The sequence below is a fragment of the Tachyglossus aculeatus genome, chromosome 14 (genome assembly GCF_015852505.1).
Source record: "Tachyglossus aculeatus isolate mTacAcu1 chromosome 14, mTacAcu1.pri, whole genome shotgun sequence".
Classification (NCBI taxonomy): domain Eukaryota; kingdom Metazoa; phylum Chordata; class Mammalia; order Monotremata; family Tachyglossidae; genus Tachyglossus; species Tachyglossus aculeatus.
The window spans coordinates 54,591,040-54,613,761 of NC_052079.1; the positions used below are offsets into that span (position 1 = coordinate 54,591,040).

The 22,722-nt window shown below is 42.7% G+C and overlaps 1 protein-coding gene across 3 annotated transcripts; it reads left to right on the plus strand.

The window, feature by feature from the left end:
* The first annotated feature begins 2,244 nt into the window (after nt 1–2,244).
* Nucleotides 2,245–21,388, plus strand: MLC1 (modulator of VRAC current 1). Of its 3 annotated transcripts, none has more exons than XM_038756500.1 (13): nt 2,251–2,393; nt 2,748–2,848; nt 2,965–3,162; nt 6,406–6,495; nt 9,615–9,668; nt 9,754–9,855; nt 11,264–11,365; nt 12,981–13,052; nt 13,728–13,844; nt 17,960–18,016; nt 18,706–18,828; nt 20,314–20,481; nt 20,840–21,388. In XM_038756500.1, exons 3-13 carry the CDS (start codon nt 2,983–2,985, stop codon nt 20,912–20,914), a joined length of 1,140 nt encoding a protein of 379 aa, XP_038612428.1. In that variant the 5' UTR covers nt 2,251–2,393; nt 2,748–2,848; nt 2,965–2,982; the 3' UTR covers nt 20,915–21,388. The 3 variants fall into 3 exon arrangements, with proteins under 3 accessions (XP_038612429.1, XP_038612428.1, XP_038612427.1); XM_038756499.1 differs by having other exon boundaries at nt 2,252–2,393; nt 2,748–2,802; XM_038756501.1 differs by lacking the exon at nt 2,748–2,848 and having other exon boundaries at nt 2,245–2,393.
* The last annotated feature ends 1,334 nt before the right edge of the window (nt 21,389–22,722 follow it).

Below are 22,722 nucleotides of genomic sequence, written 5' to 3' on the forward strand. Positions count from 1 at the left end.
TACGAAATCCTCATTTCCTCTTCTCCCACTCTCTTTTGTGTTGTCCTTGCACTTGGATTTTCACCCTTCGTTCACCCCTATCTCAGCCCCGTAGCACTTTTCTACACATCCGTAATTTATTTATTTATGTTAAGGTCTGTCTCCCCTCTACACTGTAACCTCAATATAGGCAGGGAACGTGTCTACCAACTCTGTTGAATTGTACTCTTCCAGGCTCTTAATACAGTACTCTGCACATAGTACACGCTCAATAAATACTACTGATCAATCGATTGCCTACAATACGAGTTGATAGACACAAACCCTATCTACAAGGAGCTTAGAGTCTAACTGTAACATCGAGAAGCAGCGGGGCTCAGTGAGAAGCAGCGTGGCTCAGTGGAAAGAGCCCGGGCTTTGGAGTCACAGGTCATGGGTTCAAACCACGGCTCTGCCAGTTGTCAGCTGTGTGACTTTAGGCGAGTCACTTAACTTCTCTGGGCCTCAGTGACCTCATCTATAAAATGGGGATGAAGCCTGTGAGCCCCCCGTGGGACAACCCGATCACCTTGTAACCTCCCCAGCACTTAGAATGGTGCTTTGCACATAGTTAGCGCTTAATAAATGCCATTATTATTATGATCTAATTGATTGGAATTTAGTCAGAGGACCTGGGTTTGAAACCCCGCTCTTCCACTTGCCTGCCACAAGACCTCGGACAAGTCACTTAATTTCTCTGGGCCTCAGTTTCTTCATCTGTAAAATGGGAATTCAATACCTGTCTTCCTCCTACTTAGCCTGTAAGTCCAATGTGGGAGGAAGGCTATGTCCAACCTTCTTATCTCACATCTACCCTGGCCTGCTTAGTACAATGATTGGCACAGAGTAAAAGCTTTACAAATCCCACAATTATTAATTTCTGATTCATTTCTTTATTTAGCAACAAGTCTTGGAAAAATCTCCTCAGATTTGCATAGTATTTTTATTCAAATCAAAGGGGACACTTCATTAGCAGAGAAGCAGCATGGCTCAGTGGAAAGAGCACGGGCTTTGGAGTCAGAGGTCATGGGTTCAAATCCTGGCTCCGCCAACTGTCAGCTGTGTGACTTTGGGCAAGTCACTTCACTTCTTTGGGCTTCAGTTCCCTCATCTGTAAAATGGGGGTTAAGACTGTGAGCCCCATGTGGGACAACCTGATCACCTTGTATCCCCCCAGTGCTTAGAACAGTGCTTTGCACATAGTAAGCGCTTAATAAATGCCATCATTACTATTATTATTAGCTAGAGTCAACGTGCACTGTTAAAGCGTATATTTCACGAAGAGCTACGAAACAGAAATTATCCCACATGTCGAAACGCAGCCTGAGACAACTACCAAATCGAGTGGGACTCGTTTATATTTTGAAGCGTGGACTAATCTTAGGAGATGGAAAAAAAGGAAGCCTTTGTCTATGTTTTTATCTGAAAACTGGTGGTTTAACCAAAGTTTTATGTAAGTAAGATGTGAGGTGCTGTTTTCTTAGTATGCTGGGGGTTGAAAGCTTTGCGGTGACAATGATGCTTAAAGTGTGAACAAAAGACTCTGTCAATGGCGCTGTCCCATTGCCAATATCTCCAGAGTAAATGCATTCCTGTCCTTGTTCCTTGCCTAATAAGCAGAAATTAAAAAGTCCAATAGACCAGACCTTCAGTGGACTGGTTCAGCCTACTAGAATTTTAATTAAATGATTTGATTGCAACTGTGTTCTGTTGAGTGTTGGACTAGTGTATGTCAAGTGAGTAAATGTTTATTTGGCCTCTTTAGGAATATCACTAGTTAGGAGGAGAAGGATTACATCGGATAAAAGGTAAAGCCAGACCTTAATGGTAAAATACAACTCAATCTGCCTAGGAAAATAACCCAGGCTAACTATAAAAACAGGTTAAGAAATTGGCCCGTGTATTTTTTTTTTTACTAAGAAGTATGTTCCTTAAAAAATAATAAAAAAAAATGATTTTCCCTCAGGAAATGTAGCACACAAGAATGGGGAGAGGTGTCACCAATTCTGAACACTTTTATTATTTTCAGAAGCTTCATGGTGAAGAGAGGTTTGCACTACACTTTAAAACAGTTGCACTCTGAAGAGCCGATGTGGTAGTTCGCATGAAACTTTTATATGTCAGAAACCCTACAAAGTTATCTTGTAGCCGTGTCTCTTCGTTAGAATGCAGGAGGCGTTCCTCTGTCCACTGGATTAACTGCGTTTTTTGCCGGGCTTTTGTTCCATTTGTGAATAGATGTGGTTGAAAGCCAAAGCGAAGGAGCAAACTTGATGGAGACAGGATGAATTGCTAACCAGTGAGAATTATAAAGTGACCAGACAACTCTGCTCCTCCAAGTGTTTTAAACTGGCAGCTAACTTTTCAACTGCAAGGTAAGAAGGGGGATTTTAAACTGTTAAAACTTTTTTAAAAATATTTGAAATTTCGAGGAAAAGACTGAGGCCAATAAAATTGAAGCCAAGCTGATCAATGAAATGGTCACTTAAAATACCAAAATATATTGTACCTGGAACATGAATGTGAATGAATTAAACTGTGGTTTGATATCTTTTTTTTGCCTTACTAATTAAGGGGCAAACAGAAAGTTCTCGTGATTCAATATACACTACTTTGCTGGCAACACATTCTAGTTCAGAACTAGATTGATTTTGCATGTTTCTGTTGTTGGATAAGAAATATTGTTGTTTCCTTTAAAACTGGTGATACTTCATCTACGCGGGTTTCAGGCACTACGAACTTATACGCAGAGTCCTTCATATTTAAGGAAGACGTCACTCAACGGTGAGCGTAAGTAGAACACGCTGCATTCTGAAATGATTCGGGTTTGGTAAGATGCTGTAAGGGTACTAGAGCTGCGGATGTCAACTGATCCATATTTTTATCATTTCATTTTATGCTATTATAATTATTTGTTATCTAGATTGCTCTCCCTGATTTTTACAGCCCGACTTTTTCGGAATCATGACCCGAGAAGAGCCTTACCGAGAAGAGTTCAGTTATGACCGAATGTCCACTCTGGAGTGCGGACGACAGGATCAGGGAAATTATGTTCCTGATATAAAATCCAGCGACCTTCAGCTAGCAAAAAGGTTTCACCCTTGTTTCAGTTACCGAGCTTGGATCTTTTCCCTATTGATGGGAGTAAGTACTATAACTGGGCTTCACAATCTATGGGAAGTTCCAGAAATATAATAATAATATTCAGTCCCCGTTCTCCCTCCTACTTAGACTGTGAGCTTCAAGTGGCACCTGATTATCTTGTATCCAATCCAGGCCCTGGCACAGTCACTTCACTTCTCTGTGCCTCAGTTCCCTCATCTCTAAAATGGAGGTTAAGACTGTGAGGTCCAACTGGGACAGGGACTGTGTCCAGTGCTTAGTACAGTGCCTGCCACATAGTAAGTGCTTAACAAATACCTCAGTTGTTATTATTACAGTGTTTGGCTTATAGTCAGCACTTAAAAATACCACACATTATAATAATATAATAATATTTGTTAAACACTATGTGCCAAGTACTGTATTCATTCATTCAATCGTATTTATTGAGCGCTTACTGTGTGCGGAGCACTGTACTAAGCGCTTGGGAAGTACAAGTCGGCAACATAGAGAGACTGTCCCTACCCAACAACGGGCTCACAGTCTAGAAGGGGGAGACAGGCGACAAAACAAAACATGTAGATAGGTGTCAAAATTGTCAGAACAAATAGAATAAAAGCTACATGTACATCATTAACAAAATAAATAGAATAGTAAATATGCACAAGTAAAATAAATAGAGTAATAAATCTGTATAAATATATACAAGTGCTGTGGGGAGGGGAAGGATGTAGGGCGGGGTGGATGGGGAGGAGGAGAGGAAAAAGGAGCTCAGTCTGGGAAGGCCTCCTGGAGGAGGTGAGCTCTCAGTAGGGCTTTGAAGGGAGGAAGAGAACTAGCTTGGCGGATGTGCGGAGGGAGGGTGTTCCGGCCCAGGGGGAGGACATGGGCCGGGGGTCAATGGCGGGATGGGCGAGAACGAGGCCCAGAGAGGAGGTTAGCGATGGCAGAGGAGCGGAGGGTGCGGGCTGGGCTGGAGAAGGAGAGAAGGAAGGTGAGGTAGGAGGGAGCAAGGTGATGGACAGCCTTGAGGCTGGGAGTGTACTGTATTAAGCGCCAGAGTAGATATAAGGTCAGCAGAACCCACATGAGGCTCAGAGTCTGGAGGGAGAACAACTACTGAATCCCCACTTTGCAGACGAGGGAACTGAGGCCTAGGGAGGTCTAGGTCACACAGCTGACAAATGGTGGAGTCGGGATTAGAACCCAGCTCCTCTGATTCCCAGACCTTTGCTCGTTCCACCAGGCCACACTGCTTCCCTGTGTAGATTAATTACAATAAGTTAGGAAAAATGTCTCTGGGGAAGTGAGTTTGAGTTTGGGCCTGAGGCCGATATTTTCAAAGTCTTCACGACATGATCCGAGGGATTAAGAAACTTCCATGCTTGTGGTGTGTTGTAATACTCTCGCGTGTACACGAATAGCCAGCACACAGGAAATAAATGTCATCCAAGGTGAATGGGGATTTCTGGATCACACCCAACTGGGTGGGGTAGTTTGATTCTAGGGAAGACCAGAAGAAAATTCAGTTTCCTGGTACAAATTAGGAAGGCAGTCCTGCACAAACAGGCTGAAACTGGTTGGGGACAAGAGTTCTGAAATGCAAAAATAAACAGCTTAAATTCAGCGTGGTGAAAGATTACCTGTTCCAGGGTTTGGCAGGCTCACAAACCGGCTGGGTGGTTAATAATAATTATTGTGGTATTTGTTAAGTTCTTACTAGGTGGCAGGCACTGTACTAAGTTCTGGAGATACAAGCAAATTGGGTTGGACACAGTCCCTGTCCCGTGTGGGGCTAACAGTTTCAATTCCCATTTTATAGATGAGGGAACTGAGGCACAGAGAAGTGAAGTCCCCCCCCCCCATCTTACCTCCTTCCCTTCCCCACAGCACCTGTATATATGTATATATGTTTGTGCATATTTATTACTCTATTTATTTATCTTACTTGTACATATCTATTCTATTAATTTTATTTTGTTAGTGTGTTTGGTTTTGTTCTCTGTCTCCCCCTTCTAGACTGTGAGCTCGCTGTTGGGTAGGGACTGTCTCTATGTGTTGCCGACTTGTACTTCCCAAGCACTTAGTACAGTGCTCTGCACACAGTAAGCGCTCAATAAATACGATTGATTGATTGATTGATTGAAGTGACTTGCCCAGCCCAGGGTCATACAGCAGTCTAGTGGTGGAGCTGGGATTAGAACCCATTACCTTCTGGCTCTAGGCCCGTGCTGTACCCACTATGCCTCTGGAATTGACAGCTGAGCATTCTGCTTCCTCTGAGAACCTAATAATAATAATAATAATAATAATGATAATAATAATAATAATAATAATGGCATTTTTTAAGCACTTAGCATGACAGCTGAGTGTTGGTGTTTTCACCCAGGGGCTGGGGCCCCAGTGCCTATTTCAAAATAGTCTTCCTCCCCTTCCAAGCCTTACTGAGGGCCCATCTCTTCCAAGAGGCCTTCCCTGACTAAGCTCTTCTTCCACTCCCTTCTACGTCGCCCTGACTTGCTCCCGGTTGTTCATCTCCCCTCTCAGTGCTCTGCACACAGTAAGTGCTCAATAAATACGATTGAATGAATCTCCCCTCCCAGCCCCACAGCACTTATGTACATATATAAACCATATAGATATAGTTCTGTAGATATATATATATATATAAACTATCTTCCCATGTAAGCTCATTGCGGGCAGGGAAAGTGTCTGCTAAATCAGTTGTATTGGACTCTCCCAAGCACTCAGAAAGGTGTTCTGACATAGTGAGTGCTCAATAAATACGATTGATTGATTTATTGATTGATTTAGATGTTAGTGCCCTGTTCTTAGTTTAGAGCTGGACAGTTGAATCCCAGCTTAACCGCTTCAGCTGGGCAGGAACTGTAGCTCGCCCTCGAGATAGTGCAACGGAAGGAAGACATCCGTCCTGACCTCAAGGAGTTTATCATCTAATGAGGGATATGGACAAAAATTATCAAACAAACTGTAGGAACTGGAGGAAGATTAGGGGTAGGTATTTGTTGATTTGACTTATGCCACCTTTTTGGATATTTTACCAGACTTCAATTTTAAGTCAATCAATCAATCATATTTATTGAGTGATTACTGTGTGCAGAGCACTGGCCTAAGAACTTAGGAAAATACAAAATAACCTAAGAATAATTGCATGTGGAAGGCCCAGATCTTTTATTCTAAAAGAAACAGCTCATTTTCCAAAGTTCTCGATAAACACCAGGCCGAACTTTAACCGTGACCCGCATTTGTATTTCTGCTTTACAGAGTTGCCTTCTTGTGACTTCGGGATTTTCGCTTTACTTAGGAAATGTTTTCCCTTCAGAAATGGATTACTTACGCTGTGCGGCAGGTGCAGTAAGTGTGACCTTCTTTAATTGTGTCCGTCTGAAAATAAATAATAATAATAATAATGGTATTTGTTAAGCGCTTACTATGTGCCAAGCACTGTACTAAGCGCTGAGGGGGATACAAGGTAATCAGGTTGTTCCACATGGGGCTCACAGTCTTAATTCCCATTTTACAGATGAGGTAACTGAGGGTAGGAAAAGTTAAGTGACTTGCCGAAAGTCACACAGCGGACAAGTGGCGGAGCCGGAATTAGAACCCATGACTTCTGACTCCCAAGCCCGAGCTCTTTCCACTGAGCCATACTGCTTCTAAAAAAGGCAGTGAATTTTTCCCGCCCTTCCGAGTATTCTCGATTGACTCTCTGAGTTGTAGATGGATTTTATCCATTTTTTCCTCCTAAAATACTTCCTTTCTCCTATTAATCTCTCAGATTAGAATGTGGTGGATTTTGGCTTAGTCTCCCCACCTTCCTCCTCTCTCCCATCCTTCTCCCCCAGCCCCACCCCCAGCCCCAAGATGGGAGCTTTTATTATCAAATTCGTCTTATTGGGCAGAGTGGCCTAGTGAATAGAGCCCAGGCCTGGGAATAATAATAATAATAATAATAATAATAATAATAATAAGAATAATAATAATAATAGCAGTTATTAAGTGCTTACTATGTGCAGTCCACTGTTCTAAGCACTGGGGAGGTTAGTAGGAGATCAGGTTGTCCCATGCGGGGCTCACAGTCTTAATCCTCATTTTACAGATGAGGGAACTGAAGCCCAGAGAAGTTAAGTGACTTGCCCAAAGTCACACAGCAGACAATTGGCAGAGTCAGGATTTGAACCCATGACCTCTGACTCCCAAGCCCAGGCTCTTTCCACTGAGCCAGAAGGAACTGGTTCTAACCCTGGCTGCCCCATGTGTCTATTATTTGACCTTGGGCAAGTCACTTAACTTCTCTGGGCCTCAGTTACCTCATCTGTAAAATGGGGATTAAGAGTGTGAGCCCCACGTGGGACAACCTGATCACCTTGTAACCCCCAGTGCTTAGAACAGTGCTTTGCACATAGTAAGTGCTTAACAAATACCATCATCATCATCATCGTCATCATGTTGGCTTGGTGGAAAGAGCATGGGCTTGGGAGTTGGAGGTCATGGGTTCTAATCCCGGATCCACCATTTGCCAGCTGTGTGACTTTGGGCAAGTCACTTAACTTCTCTGTGCCCCAGGTACGTCATAAAAAATGGGGATTAAGACTGTGAGCCCCACCTGCAACAACTTGAAAACTTTGTATCTCCCCCAGTGCTTAGAACAGTGCTTGGAACATAGTAAGCGCTTAACAAGTACCATAATTATTGATCAATAGTATTTACTGAGCACCTACTGTGTATAAAGCACTGTACTAAATGCTTGTACAATAACCCCTCAAAGGAGTTCACCATCAGGCATGGCCATCATATCCCTTTCTCTACTTGTGAAGTGAAATTCTGGGAGGGCGAGCAGTGTAGAAAAATACCCATGAAATCCTTATCTAATAAAAAAGACTGCAATGTTTCATAGTCTGCTAATCCTTGTCTTCAGGAAAGGAAAAAAACGGACTTTATAATAACTGCAGCTATCCTGGAATGGAATAAAGTCTTAATTATGTTTACATCTCTTTCATTACATCTAAAAGGTTAACAGACGAGGAAGCGGCATGACGTTAATGAAAGGCTAAGTCTAGAAATTGATTTCTAAGGATATTCCAAAAGGATGACTTATGGATAACAAGCCACATCTTTCTGTGTTTCCCCAAATCGATCGTTCTTGTGCATCAAGAAATGTAAAAAGTCCAATAGAACCGGAAAAATCGTTTCGGGAAAATTCATTTTGGGAAAGTCTTTGTGTTGGAATTTCCTTTTTTTTTTGCGGGGAGTTTAGGAATCTCACTGACAAGACTTTAACATTGGGATGCCTTAATTTAAGGGAAGGATTTTGACCCTATTTTGATAAGGATATTTTGATAAGGATTTTGAGAGACGCAGCGTGGCTCAGTGGAAAGAGCCCAGGCTTTGGAGTCAGAGGTCGTGGGTTCAAATTCCGGCTCCACCACTTGTCAGCTGTGTGACTTTGGGCAAGTCACTTCACTTCTCTGTGCCTGTTAGCTCATCTGTAAAATGGGGATTAAGATTGTGAGCCCCACATGGGACAACCTGATCACCGTGTATCCTCCCCAGCGCTTAGAACAGTGCTTTGCACATAGTAAGCACTTTAATGAATACCAAAATTATTATTATTATTACACTGAAATGTAATGAGGGAGGAATTACTATCCTTGATCTCAGAAATCCATCAATCAATCATATTTATTGAACCCTTACTGTACAACAGAGTTGGTAGATGTGTTCCCTGCCCATGAGGGATTTACAGTCTTTAGTGGGAGGACACTGCTGAATTTAATCTGATTTAATCTGTTTTACTGTGCCTAAGGAATTCCAGGAGTGGATTAAATGATAAAGAGATTGAAGCCTTGTGCCCTAAACCCCTTTAATTTACAATTGCTTGATCATTAAGAGAAGCAGCATAGCCTAGTGGATAGAGCTTGGGAGTCAGAAGGACTTGAGTTTGAATCCTGCTCTGCCATTTGTCTGCTGTGTGACTTCACCACTTCACTTCTCTGTGCCTCAGTTCTCTCATTTGTAAAATGGGGATTAAGATTATGAGCCCAAAGTGGGACAGGGGCTGTGTCCAACCCGATTACCTTGTATCTACCCCAGAGCTTAGTACAGTGCCCAGCACATAGTAATCGCTTAACAAATACCACAATTATTATGATTATTATCCAGTCGTGTCTACTAACTCTATGGTATTGTCCTCTCCCAAATGTTTAGTTCAGTGCTCTGGCCACAGTAAGCACTCAATAAATACCACCGATAGATCAATAGTCTGGCCAGAGAATTAAAAATGTGTGTTAGTATTTGCTCCAAACTTGCTCTAATAAGGAAGTTTTAATTAGAATGTCTAATTTTCCCAATTTGTACAAAGCACAGGCACTCAGTGCAGAAAGGCAGGAGAAAAATCAGGAGAAAGAAATAATTGTACATTTCATTTGGGTTTCCGTTAAGAGATATCTAGTTCATTTTTTTCTTTATTTTAGTGCATCCCTTCAGCAATTGTGAGTTTTGCTGTAGCAAGAAGCAAGGTTAACATGGTGAGTGCTTAGAATTTGATTTCAGAATCGTTTTTGATTCTTGAGCTGTGTAATTAAAAACTCTTTTGTTCTGATCGCTTTTCAGATTCCGAACTTTCAGATTTTGTTTGTTTCCACGTTTGCGGTTACAACGACATGTTTAATTTGGTTTGGCTGTAAACTGGTCCTGAATCCATCAGCAGTTAATGTAAGTTAGTAAAACTGATCATCAATGGTTACCGTACCCCAAAATATCTCTAGATGCTCCCTCAACCAATCAAGCAGTGCTCTCCAGAATTTTTAAAATGATATTAAGCGCATACTGTGTGCCAGGCACTGTACTAAGCACTAGGATAGATACAAGCTAATCTGGGTGGAAATAGTTCCATATGGGGCTCGCAGTCTTAATCCCCATTTTACAGATGAGGTAAATGAGACCCAGAGAAGCGAAGTGACTCGTCCAAGGTCACACAGCAGACAGATGGCAGAGACAGGATTAGAACCCAGGTCCTTCTGATTTGCAGGCCCATGCTCTACTACTTTTCAAGGATTCTCAGTGAGCAGCTCTTTCCATTAAGCCATGCCCCTTGATTGATTCTTAGTGCTCGGCTCTTAGTAAGCACTTAATAAATACCATTATTATTATTATTATTATTATTATTATTATTATTATTATTAGCGATGAGGAGCTTTGATCTTTTACTGTATTTTCAATGTTGGTCATTTGAATATTTCTGGAGTCAGTCAATCAAAGATATTTATTGAGTGCTTACTGTGTGCAGAGCACTGTACTAAGTGGTTGGGAGAGTGCAATGCAACTGAGCCGGTAGACATGTTCCCTGACTCCCAGGAGCTTACAATCTCGAGAGGGAGATAGACAATAATATAAATAAATTATGGCTACAAACTAAAGTGCTGTGGGGCTGACATATGTAGTGAATTCCAAAGTAGTAGCGAGGTCAAATGGCTAGAACCCGAGACTGGGAGTCAGAAGGATCTGGCTTCTAATCCTGGCTCCACCACTCATCTGCTACGTGACCTTAGACAATCATTTCACCCCTCTGTGCCTCAGTTCCCTCATCTATAAAATGGGGATTCAGACTGTGAGCCCCATGTGGGACAGGGACTGTGTCCAACTTGATTAGCTTGTGTCTGCCTCAATGCTCCGTACGGGGTCTGGCACATAGAAAGCGCTTAACAAATTCCATAAAAAAAGAAGCATCCCAAGTGTTCTAGATCTAAGGGCATCCAAGGATTCCAGCTGGGATTTTGAAAAGATGCCTTTCAAATTCAACCTGTTAAAATTTCCTTTAAGAAATACATTTTCCTTTAAGGAACTGGTTCCTAAGAAAACCGAGATTTGCCTTCCTAAATTCAGGATTACGTCTCACACGAAGAGTTTGATCATTTTACCACCACAGTTTACGATAATAAGTCAGAGGACATGAGGTATTGGTTTACTCGTTATAGGCAGGGAATGTATCTGCTAACTCTGTTGTATTGTCCTCTCCCAAGGGCTTAGTACAATGTTCTGCACATAATAAGCACTCGATGAATACCGGTGATTGATTGCTTTACAACAAATAATTCTGTTTTGTTTTATGCATCCTCTGTAGATAAATTTCAACTTGATTCTGTTAATTCTGCTGGAGATCTTTATGGCATCAACAGTGATCATTTCAGCACGATCGAATGAAGAATGTTTTAAGAGGAAAAAAGTAGGTGTGCTTGTAAGAAATGTTGGGTTTTGTGCCTACTGGCTTATTTTTAAAAGTTTTCTATAATGATAATAACTAGGGTATTTGTTAAGCACTTAGTATGTGCCCAGCACTGTTCTAAGCGCTGGGGTAAATACAAGGTAATCAGGTTGACCCACATGGGGCTCACAGTCTTCATCCCCATTTTACAGATGAGGTAACTGAGGCACAGAGAAGTTAAGTGGTTTGCCCAAGGTCACAAAGCAGACAAGTGGCAGAGCCAGGATTAGAACCCACATCCTCTGACTCCCAAGCCTGTGCTCTTTCCACTAAGCCACGCTGCTTCTTTAGTGATGATCAATAGCAGAGCACTGTACTGGAGAAGCAGCGTGGCTCAATGGAAAGAGCCGGGCTTGGGAGTCAGAGGTCATGGGTTCAAATCCCAGCTCTGCCAATTGTCGGCTGTGTGACTTTGGGCAAGTCACTTTACTTCTCTGGGCCTCACTCACCTCATCTGTAAAATGGGGATTAAGACTGTGAGCCCCACGTGGGACAACCTGAGAATCTTGTATCTACCCCGGTGCTTAGAACACTACTTGGCACGTAGTAAGTGCTTAACAAATACCAATATTATTATTATTATTTATTTTATATCCATTTCATTTTGGGTTGGGCAGGCACAACTGTATTGCATTACCCATAGTGGTTAAAAATTGTGACAACTAAGAAGTCAGCTGGCATACAATTTTCCCGGGGAAAATTTAAAACAGTTTAAACCAAATGATTTAATTCAGTGGAAGCCATGAAAATAACAAGGTACTCTAGACTATAAGCTTGTTGTGGGCAGGGAATGTGTCTGTTTATTGTTCGATTGCAAGAACAATAGAATTGCTCCCAAGCATTAAAACAATGCTTTGCAAACAGCAAGCACTCATTAAATACAATTGAATGAACTAAAAATACTGTCCTCGATATTTTGACTATTAAGGAAAATGAACGGTCCAACAGTGCTATTTATTGATAATAATTGTGGTATTTGTCAAGCTCTTACTGTGTGTCAAGCACTGTACTAAGGGCTGGGTTGAATTTTAGATATTTAGGTAAGCGCTTAGCACAGTGCTCTGCACACAGTAAGCGCTCAATAAATACGATTGAATGAATGACACAGTCCCTGCCCTACGTGGGACTCACAGTCTAAAGAGGAGGGAGAACAGGTAGTGGAACCCTATTTTGTAGATGAGGGAACTGAGGCACAGCAAAGTGAGGTGACTTAACCAAGGCCACGCAGAAGACAAGTGGCAGAGCCGGGATTAGAATCCCAGTCTTTTAATTCCCAGGCCCGGGCTCTTTCTACTAGACCATGCTGGTTCCCTAATTGAGTTCTTGCTGTATGTTCACTGTACTGAACGCTTGGGAGAATGCAGTACAATAGAGTTGGTAGATATGCTCCCTACCCTCTAAAGAGCTTTCAAACTGTGGCCGTACCTTGCCGTTTCTGAGCAATGTACACATTATAATAATAGCAATAATCACACTGTAATAATAGCAATAACACATTATTACCCCAGTTTGTTCTGAAAGTATCTGTGCAGCGTGGTGTTTCTTGCCCATTTCATTTTGTTTGTTTTTCTTTTAGAGCACTGTATATGATAGCACCAACGTTTTGAACGATGAAAACTTTCCAGCTCGAGTCCTGAAATCCTATTCAGTAAGGAAAGTTTTGTTTTCTTGAAGTCAGGGGAGACTAGACAAATGATCACATTCAAGTGTTAATTCGAATAAAGTCTGGAAATGTGAGTGGGTCAAGCACAAACCACATAAACTCTCTCCTGCCTCTCAGAAACGCAATCCAATCCATTGATTTGAGTCTTCCCAATGCCAATTAGTCCATTTCCAAGGTGATCTGTAATAGTAATAATTGTGGTATGTGTTAACATTTACTGTGTGCCAAGCATCATCATCATCAATTGTATTTATTGAGCGCTTACTATGTGCAGAGCACTGTACTAAGCGCTTGGGAAGTACAAATTGGCAACACATAGAGACAGTCCCTACCCAACAGTGGGCTCACAGTCTAAAAGGGGGAGACAGAGAACAAAACCAAACATACTAACAAAATAAAATAAATAGAATAAAATAAAATCCCTGAGGGTAGACACGAGATAATCAGGTCAGACACTGTCCCTGTCCCACAGAGTGCTCACATTCCAAGGGAGAGGGAGAATCGGTATCTTTTCACATTTTACAGATGAGGAAACTGAGGCACAGACAAGTGGAGTGACTTGCCCAGGGTCACAAGGCAGGCAGGTCTACTTTAAGCAGGAGTCAGAATGTCAAGGTGAACTAAAGCGTGTCTGGTTTTGGAATGCTCCCCCCCTTCCAGGTTGTCGAGGTGATTGTGGGAATTTCGGCCGTCTTTGGCGGAATCATTGCTCTGAACATGGATGTGTTGGTCTCAGGCCCTTACCTCTCAGTAACATTCTTTTGGATCTTAGTGGCGGTAAGTACCGTGGAATTTCCCGGAGCTGGCAGGGACTCAAAGAGGAATTGTGGGCTCCCTCCTTTGACTCAAATCGAGTCATCCCCCGGGCCTGGAATGCCCTCCCTCTGCCCATCCGCCAAGCTAGCTCTCTTCCTCCTTTCAAGGCCCTGCTGAGAGCTCACCTCCTCCAGGAGGCCTTCCCACACTGAGCCCCTTCCTTCCTCTCCCCCTCGTCCCCCTCTCCATCCCCCCCATCTTACCTCCTTCCCTTCCCCACAGCACCTGTATATATGTATATATGTTTGTACATATTTATTACTCTATTTATTTTATTTGTACATATCTATTCTATTTATTTTATTTTGTTAATATGTTTGGTTTTGTTCTCTGTCTCCCCCTTTTAGACTGTGAGCCCACTGTTGGGTAGGGACTGTCTCTATATGTTGCCAATTTGTACTTCCCAAGCGCTTAGTCCAGTGCTCTGCACATAGTAAGCGCTCAATAAATACGATTGATGATGATGATGATGAGTCAGTCTGGGTGTGTCATCCATCCTATCTCACTCCAGGGCCGCTTAGCCGGACCCAGAGGGCCCAGGGTCCCCTCAAGCCTTAGGGGTGTCTGCTGCTCTGAGCAGGTCCCTCCACCCAGGATTGCTCTGAGGCTCAGGATGATGGGAGAGAGGGAGGAGGACAAGGGTGCAGGGCACTTTCTCCATGTGCTGCCCTCATGCTCTGCGATTCGGCCTGTGAGACCCAATTGGGTCGGCTTTGGCGGGACTGGCAGTCTAAAGTGGCTCAGAGGATGAATGCTTATTCCCTCTGGGTCCTCACCTGCAGAAAAGGGTCCAAATGGTTATTTCCAGAAGTTACTGATAATTTCATTTTTGTTAAGTGCTTACTATGTGCCAAGCATTGTAATAACAATAATAATAATCATAATAATGACATTTGTTAAGTGCTTACTATGTGCAAAACACTGTTCTAAGTGCTGGGGAGGTTACAAGGTGATCAGGTTGTCCCACGGGGGGCTCACAGTTTTAATCCCCATTTTACAGATGAGGTAACTGAGGCACAGAGAAGTTAAGTGACTTGCCCAAAGTCACACAGCTGACTAGTGGCAGAGCCGGGATTTGAACCCATGACCTCTGATTCCGAAGCCCTTGCTTCCAATGCTCTTTCCACTGAGCCACGCTGCTTCAATAATAACAGCAATACTACTACTACTATTACTACTACTACTACTAGTATTTGAGAAGAGTGTATCACGTGCCAAACACTGTATTAAGTGCTGAGGTACGTATTAGATAATCAGATTAGACATAAACTTTTAGAAAAAATGGTACTTGTTAAGTGCTTACTATAATAATAATATTGGTGGCGTTTGTTAAGCTCTTACTATGTGCACAGCACTGTTCTAAGTGCTGGGGGGATACAAGGTGATCAGGTTGTCCCACGTGGGGCTCACAGTCTTAATCCCCATTTTACAGATGAGGGAACTGAGGCTCAGAGAAGTGAAGTGACTTGCCCAATGTCACACAGCAGACATGTGGCAGAGCCGGGATTTGAACCCATGACTTCTAACTTCAAAGTCTGTTCTCTTTCCACTGAGCCTCGCTGCTTCTCTGTGCCAAGCACTGTAATAATAATAATAACACTAATACTATTACTACTACTACTTCATTCATTCAGTCGCATTTATTGAGCACTTTCTGTGTGGAGAGCACTGTACTAAGTGCTTAGATAGTACAATTCGGCAACAAATACAGAAAATCCCTACCCAACGGGCTCACAGTCTTTGATGATGGTGTATCATGCGCCAAACATTGCAATGAGTGCTAAGGTAGGTATAAGATCATTAGGTTAGACCTGGACCCTTTTTTAAAAAATGGTTCTTGTTAAGTGCTTACTATGTGCCAAGCACTGTACTAATTGCTGGAGTAGATACAAGGTAATCGGGTTGTCCCTCATGAGGCTCTTTGTCTAAATTGGAGGGAGAAGGAGTTAATCTCCATTTTACAGATGAGGTAACTGAGGTATAGAGAAGTGAAGTGACTTACCCCAGGTCACACAGGAGACAAGTGGCGGTGCCAGAATTAGAACCCAGTTCCTCTCACTCCCAGGCCGTGCTCTTTTCCACTAGGTCATGCCGCTTCTCCGTTACATGTGGGGTTCACAGTCTAAATAGGAGGGGGAATAGGTATTGAGAAGAGTGTATCACGTGCCAAACACGGTATTAAGTGCTGACGTATAAGATCATCAGATTAGACATAAACCTTTTTACATACCCATTTTACAGAAGAGGAAATTGAGGCAAAGAAAAGTGAAGTGACTTGCCACCCAAAAGGCAAGTAGCAGAATCGGGGTTAGAATCCAGGTCCTCAGACTCCTAGGTCTGTGCTCATTTCAATAGAATGCACTGCTTCTCAGAGAAATTATTATTATCTCCTCAGAAAAGTCCAGTTGTTGCCTACCCCAACTCTGCATCAAACAAAAACTCCTCACCATTGGCTTTAAAACAGTCCACCTCATGGGTTCAAATCCCGGCTCCGCCAATTGTCAGCTGTGTGACTTTGGGCAAGTCACTTAACTTCTCTGGGTCTGTTACCTCGTCTGTAAAATGGAGATTAAGACTGTGAGCCCCCCGTGGGACAACCTGATCACTTTGTAGCTTCCCCAGCACTTAGAACAGTGCTTTATGCATAGTAAGTGCTTAATAAATGCAATCATTATTATTATTACCTCACCTTATTACTCTCCTCCAACCTAGCCCGCACACTTCACTCCTCTAGTGCCGCTCACCTTCTCCCTGGGCCTCCAGCTCACCTGTCCCACCGCCGGCTCCTGGCCCACGTCCTGCCTCTAGCCTGGAATGCCCTCCCTCCTCATTTCTGTACAGATTTATTACTCTATTTTACTTGTACATATTTACTGTTTTATTTATTTTGTTAATGACGTGCATCTAGCTTTAATTGTATTTGTTCTGACGACCTGACACCTGTCCATGTTTTGCTTTGTTGTCTGTCACCTCCTTCTAGACTGTGAGCCCCTTTTTGGGTAGGGACCATCTCTATATGTTGCCAACTTGTATTTCCTAAGCACTTAGTACAGTGCTCTGCACACAGTAAGTGCTCAATAAATATGATTGAATGAATATCTGACTGACAGTGACTCTCTCCCCCCACTTCAAAACCTTATCGAAGGCCCATCTCCTCCAAGAGGCCTTCCCTGATTAAGCCTCACCTTTCCTCATCTCCCACTCTGTTCTGTGTCACTCTGATTTACTTCCTGTCCCAGCCCCACAGCACTTATGTACATACCTTACCTTATGTACATACCTTTTTAGACTGTGAGCCCACTGTTGGGTAGGGACTGTCTCTATATGTTGCCAATTTGTACTTCCCAAGCGCTTAGTACAGTGCTCTGCACATAGTAAGTGCTCAATAAATACGATCGATGATGATACCTGAAATTTATTTATTTGTATTGATGTCTGTCTCCCCCGCTCTAGACTGTAAGCTCGTTGTGGGCAGGGAACGTGACTGTTTATTGTTGTATTGTACCCCCCCAAGCACTTAGTTCAGTGCTCTGCACACAGTAAGCACCCAATAAGTACAAATGAATGAATGAATGAATATTATAATAGTGATCACGATCACCTCAATGAGAAATTGAGATTATAATCAGTTTTTTGAAGAAGCAGATGCCACCAGAGTTAAATTAAATTCCTCGAGTCCCTTTGAAATCAAAGTTGCTTTTAGGTTCGTCAAAGGAATTTGAAAATAACAAGGCTCTATGGCATTCTGATGATTCCAGAATCTCAGACAGGAAGGCTGAGATAGAGGGAAGTGACTTGCCTAATGTTACAGACTCCTTTCCACTAGGAGTCATTTAACTTATTATCCTTCCCAATTTTAAGATCAGGAGATTTATTCCATTACCCAGCAACTGTTCAATACTTCTTGCGATTTTGAATGTGGAGAAATAATACCCGTTAATGATCACTGAATTGCCAGGATTATTTCTCTTTACATGGAAAAATGAGGAATGTCACATCAGCGCAGGCGATCTTTTCTCTTCATTGGTGCAAATTAATTTTTGCTCTCCTTCATAAGATCTTTCCTTTTTCCTTAGTGTTTTCCTAGTGCCATTACCAGTCACGTAGCAGCCGAATATCCCAGTAAATGCTTGGTAAGTACTGACCAACCTCTACTGCATCTCATGAAGTTCACTCTGTCATCAGTGAAAGCGTTGCTTTATACCATTCATTTATTCGATCGTATTTATTGAGCGCTTACTGTGTGCGGAGCACTGTATTAAGTCCTTGGGAGAGTACAATATAACAATAAACAAACACATTCCCTGCCCAAAATGAGTTTAGAGGTCTCTGGTTTGCAAACTTCCTGAGGGCAAGGATCTTGTTTATTAACTCTACTGAGCTCTCAATCAGTCAAACGTATTTATTGAGTGCTTACTTTTTGCAGAGCGCTGTACAAAGCGATCAGGAGGGTACAATGTTATAGAATTGGTAGACGTGTTCCCTGCCCACTAGGAGCTTACAGTCTACCAGGGAAGACAGGCATTAAAAGGAATTATAGATAGGGATTAGAGATAGCAATTGGGGCAGAACCTGTTCAGCTCCATTCCCAGAAGAGAAATTAATTGGAAAATGTATTTTTCATGTGTTGTTTGTTCATTTTTCATTTGTTCATTTCATTTCATTTGTTCATTTTTCAAAATGTTGGGTAGGGACTGTCTCTATATGTTGCCAACTTGTACTTCCCAAGCGCTTAGTACAGTGCTCTGCACACAGTAAGCGCTCAGTAAATACGATTGATTGATTGATTTATTTCATTTCGGCATTTTCATTTTTTAAATAGATCGAGGTCCTGATTGCCATCAGCAGTGTCACGTCTCCATTACTGTTCACTGCATCTGGATACTTATCTTTCAGCATAATGCGAATCGTTGACATTTTTAAAGATTATCCACCCGCCATCAAAGTATGTATATTTTTTATTTCTTGCTAAAAATCTCAGGCTCTCAGAGGAAGTCACTAAAGGCCGAATTATGTTGGCATAACTGGATTTATCCGAAACCAACATCAATCTCATGAGGAAGGACTCAAATGTTTTGTGGAAGAGCAATAAGGGGCTTGACTAGCATCAGCTTTTTATGAAACCATCAAATACAAGCTTTCCCGGGGAAATACGCTCTGCCGCAAATATGCTCTGTCACTTTTGATGAGTTTCTATACACATGCACCCAGCTCTCCTATGATTTCAAGAGTAGAAAGAGTACGGGCTTGGGAGTCAAAGGTCATGGGTTCTAATCCCAAAACTGCCACTTGTCTGCTGTGTGACTTTGGGCAAGTCACTCCACTTCTCTGTGCCTCAGTTACCTCATCTGTAAAATGGGGATTAAGACTGTGAGCACCACGTGGGACAACCTAATCACCTCGTATCCCCCCAGCGCTTAGAACAGTGCTCCACACATAGTAAGCACTTAACAAATACCATTGTTATTATTGATCATGCTTGGGTCAAACTACATACTGAGAAGCAGCAAGGCCTGGTGGAAAGAGCCCGGGCCTGGGATTCTGGGGACCTGGGTTCTAATCCTGGCTCTGATATTTGCCTGCTGTGTGACCCTGGGTAAGTCGCTTCACTTCCCTGGGCCTCAGCTTTCTAATCTGCAAAATGGGGATTCAGTACCTGCTCTTCCTCCCTCTCGAGACCATGAGCCCCTTATGGGACAGACACTTGGAGCAAACTGATTATCTGGTATCTATCCCGGTGCTTAGTATAATGATGATGATGGTATTTGTTAAGCGCTTACTATGTGCCAAGCACTGTTCTAAACGCTGGGGTAGATAAGGTAATCACGCTGTCCCACGTGGGGCTCACAGTCATAATCCCCATTTTACAGATGAGGTAACTGAGGCGCAGAGAATTTAGGTGACTTGTCCAAAGTCACACAGCTGGTAAGTGGAGAAGTTGGGATTAGAACCCATGACTTGTTACTCCCAAGCCCGTGCTCTTTCCACTAAACCGTGCTGCTCCCACATATAATGCTTGGCACATAGTAAACGCTGAATAAATGCCACAATTGTATAGCATTATAGTCAAGCTTGGTGTCATCATAGAGTTGTCTTTCATTCTCAAAGTGGACACCATGATGGTGAAGGAGAATTAATCAAGTTGGACACAGTCCCTATTTCACATGGGGCTCATGGTCTAAGTAGGAGCGAGTAAGATGCAATCACCATTTTGCGGATGAGGTAACTGAGGCCCAGAGAAGTGAAATGACTTGCTCAAGGTCATACAGCAGATAAGTGGCGGAGCCAAGATTAGAACCCTGGTCCTCTATCTCCCAGGCCTGGGCTTTTTACTCTAGGCCACGCTGCTTCTCTATCTAGCACTTTGTACCTGTGAAATTCCTTGCAATCATTTGAAACATAATCAATATTCTGTGGCCGGGCATTTTAGCAATCCTACGATGTCCTTCTGTTACTGCTAATGCTGATGCTACTCATTCAAGCCTGCCTTACTACGGGTACAGTCATCCAATGCGTCAGCTACAAAATCAATAGGAAGCTGCAAGATTCGACTTGGAGTGTTCCCCAGCTGAATAAACAGGAGTACAAAACCATGGAGGTGAGTATTTCCCGGGAGACCACAGTGTTCAGTAGTCCCAACGACAGAAACTAGGATCGGAGGAATTTTAGAGGACTCCAATTCCGTGACCTCACACCTTTAGCGGGAAGCAAATCAGCTAATACAGATGATCCCTGGGAAAATCACCCCCCACCTTCTCTCTCCTCCGCTCCTCCCCAATCCCCTACTCCCTTAGTTTTAAAAGGAAGCAGGAAATTACCGTGCATTTATTTAAAAGCTTTGTATTATAAAGCCTCTGATGGGTTCCACGGCACCAAAGCTACCCAGCTCAGTGTCTTCCCAAAACATGCATTGTAAATAAGCAGGGAAATGATTTTGGATTCATTTTGCCCTCTAGGTTTCTAACAACACACTGAAGGAATTTGACAAAGACAAAGCGTGGAAAGCAGTGGTGGTCCAAATGGCCCAGTAACCTGGTCCGAATGAGGACAGCTAACACAATCCACTGAACACCGCATTTGGCATTTCAACCCATGTTAACTTCGGCTTTTTTAGCGGCACCTCAGTTACACCACCGCAGCTCTTAAAAAGAAATAATGCAGGTTATAGATCCCATTTCCGACGGCAGACGGGTCCCTTGTGGAATTTGACAGGTTGGATTCCTCCCCGCTTTTAACCACCTAGGACATTCCGCTGCTCTTGAGTTTCTTGGAACATAGACGATACACTCCACATGCGTTATTCCCCCATCCCCAACAGTGACCCGAATGCAGAAAATGACAATCTAGATCCCAGTAGTAAATGGGATGAATCAAGCTGCTAACTTCAACAGAAAATTCAGTATCGTGCCCGACAGGAAGTAAAAATTTTCTTAAGTTTGTAAGCGTTGCTCATAATCGATTTGATATTATTCTTTCGTATGTGTCATAAAAGGCTTTTTCTGAAATCGTGTATTGTGTATTTTCTGGTTAGAAACAGGCTAAGCTTCTTGGGGGCAGGGATTATGTCTACTAACTTTATTGTCCTCAACCGAGTGCTTAGTACGGAGCCTAATGCAGTGTATAATGTAGGTGTTCATTAAAAACTGCGATTGATCTGGATGAGAAAAAGTTTCTTCTGGTTTAATGGAATAGGGTCAGATTAAATTTAAAGGGTAGATCCCAATCTAACCAACAAACCCCGGGATAAATCCTTTCTTTAAAAATTTATAGAATCAATCCATGGTACTTATTGAATGTCTACTGTGTTTAGAGTACGTTCTAAGTGCTTGGGTTATTTTATTTTGTTAATATGTTTGGTTTTGTTCTCTGTCTCCCCCTTCTAGACTGTGAGCCCACTGTTGGGTAGGGACTGTCTCTATATGTTGCCAACTTGTACTTCCCAAGCGCTTAGTACAGTGCTCTGCACACAGAAAGCGCTCAATAAATACGATTGATTGATTGATTGATATAGTAAGTAAACACAATCCCTGCCCTCATGGAGTTGACCATCTAGCAGGGCTCTTTAGTGGTTATTTTTAACCATTTAACAAAATAGTCGTCGATTTTTGACTAATCAACTTGGAGGGCTGAAAAGGAGGAAGAGACTAGCAAATAGTAACTGCGGTAGCCTCTCTGAAATTTTCTACGTAGCTGTCGAGATAGTTTCATTTGTGTGGATGTGTGTGTGTGTGTGTGTGTGTGTGTGTGTGTATGTGTCTGTGTGTTTGTGTGTATGTGGCCTTGAAGACCCCAAAAACATATTTGGCCCCTTGGAAGGTGAAATAACCCAGTTGGCCCTCCTGGGGTAGGGGTTGGAATAATCCACCTGGCCCCCGGGGTGGCATAATAATTCCATTCATTCAATCACAGCGTGGCTCAGAGGAAAGAGCCCAGGCTTTGGAGTCAGAGATCATAGGTTCGAATCCCGACTCCGCCACATGTCTGCTGTGTGACCTTGGGTTAGTCACTTAACTTCTCTGAGCCTCAGTTACCTCATCCGTAAAATGGGGATTAAGACTGTGAGCCCCACATGGGACAACCTCATTACCTTGTTTCCCCTCCCCAACATTTAGAACAGTGCTTTGCACATAGTAAGCGCTTAACAAATGACATTATTATTATTATTATTGTTATTGAGCGCTTACTGTGTGCAGCGCACTGTACTAAGCTCTTGGGAAGTACAAGTTGGCAAAATATAGAGACGGTCCCTACCCAACAGTGGGCTCACAGTCTAGAAATAATGCCCCTGAACCGACCCCCCCCTCCCCCGCCCTCAGGGGGTATGATAACCCACTTGGCC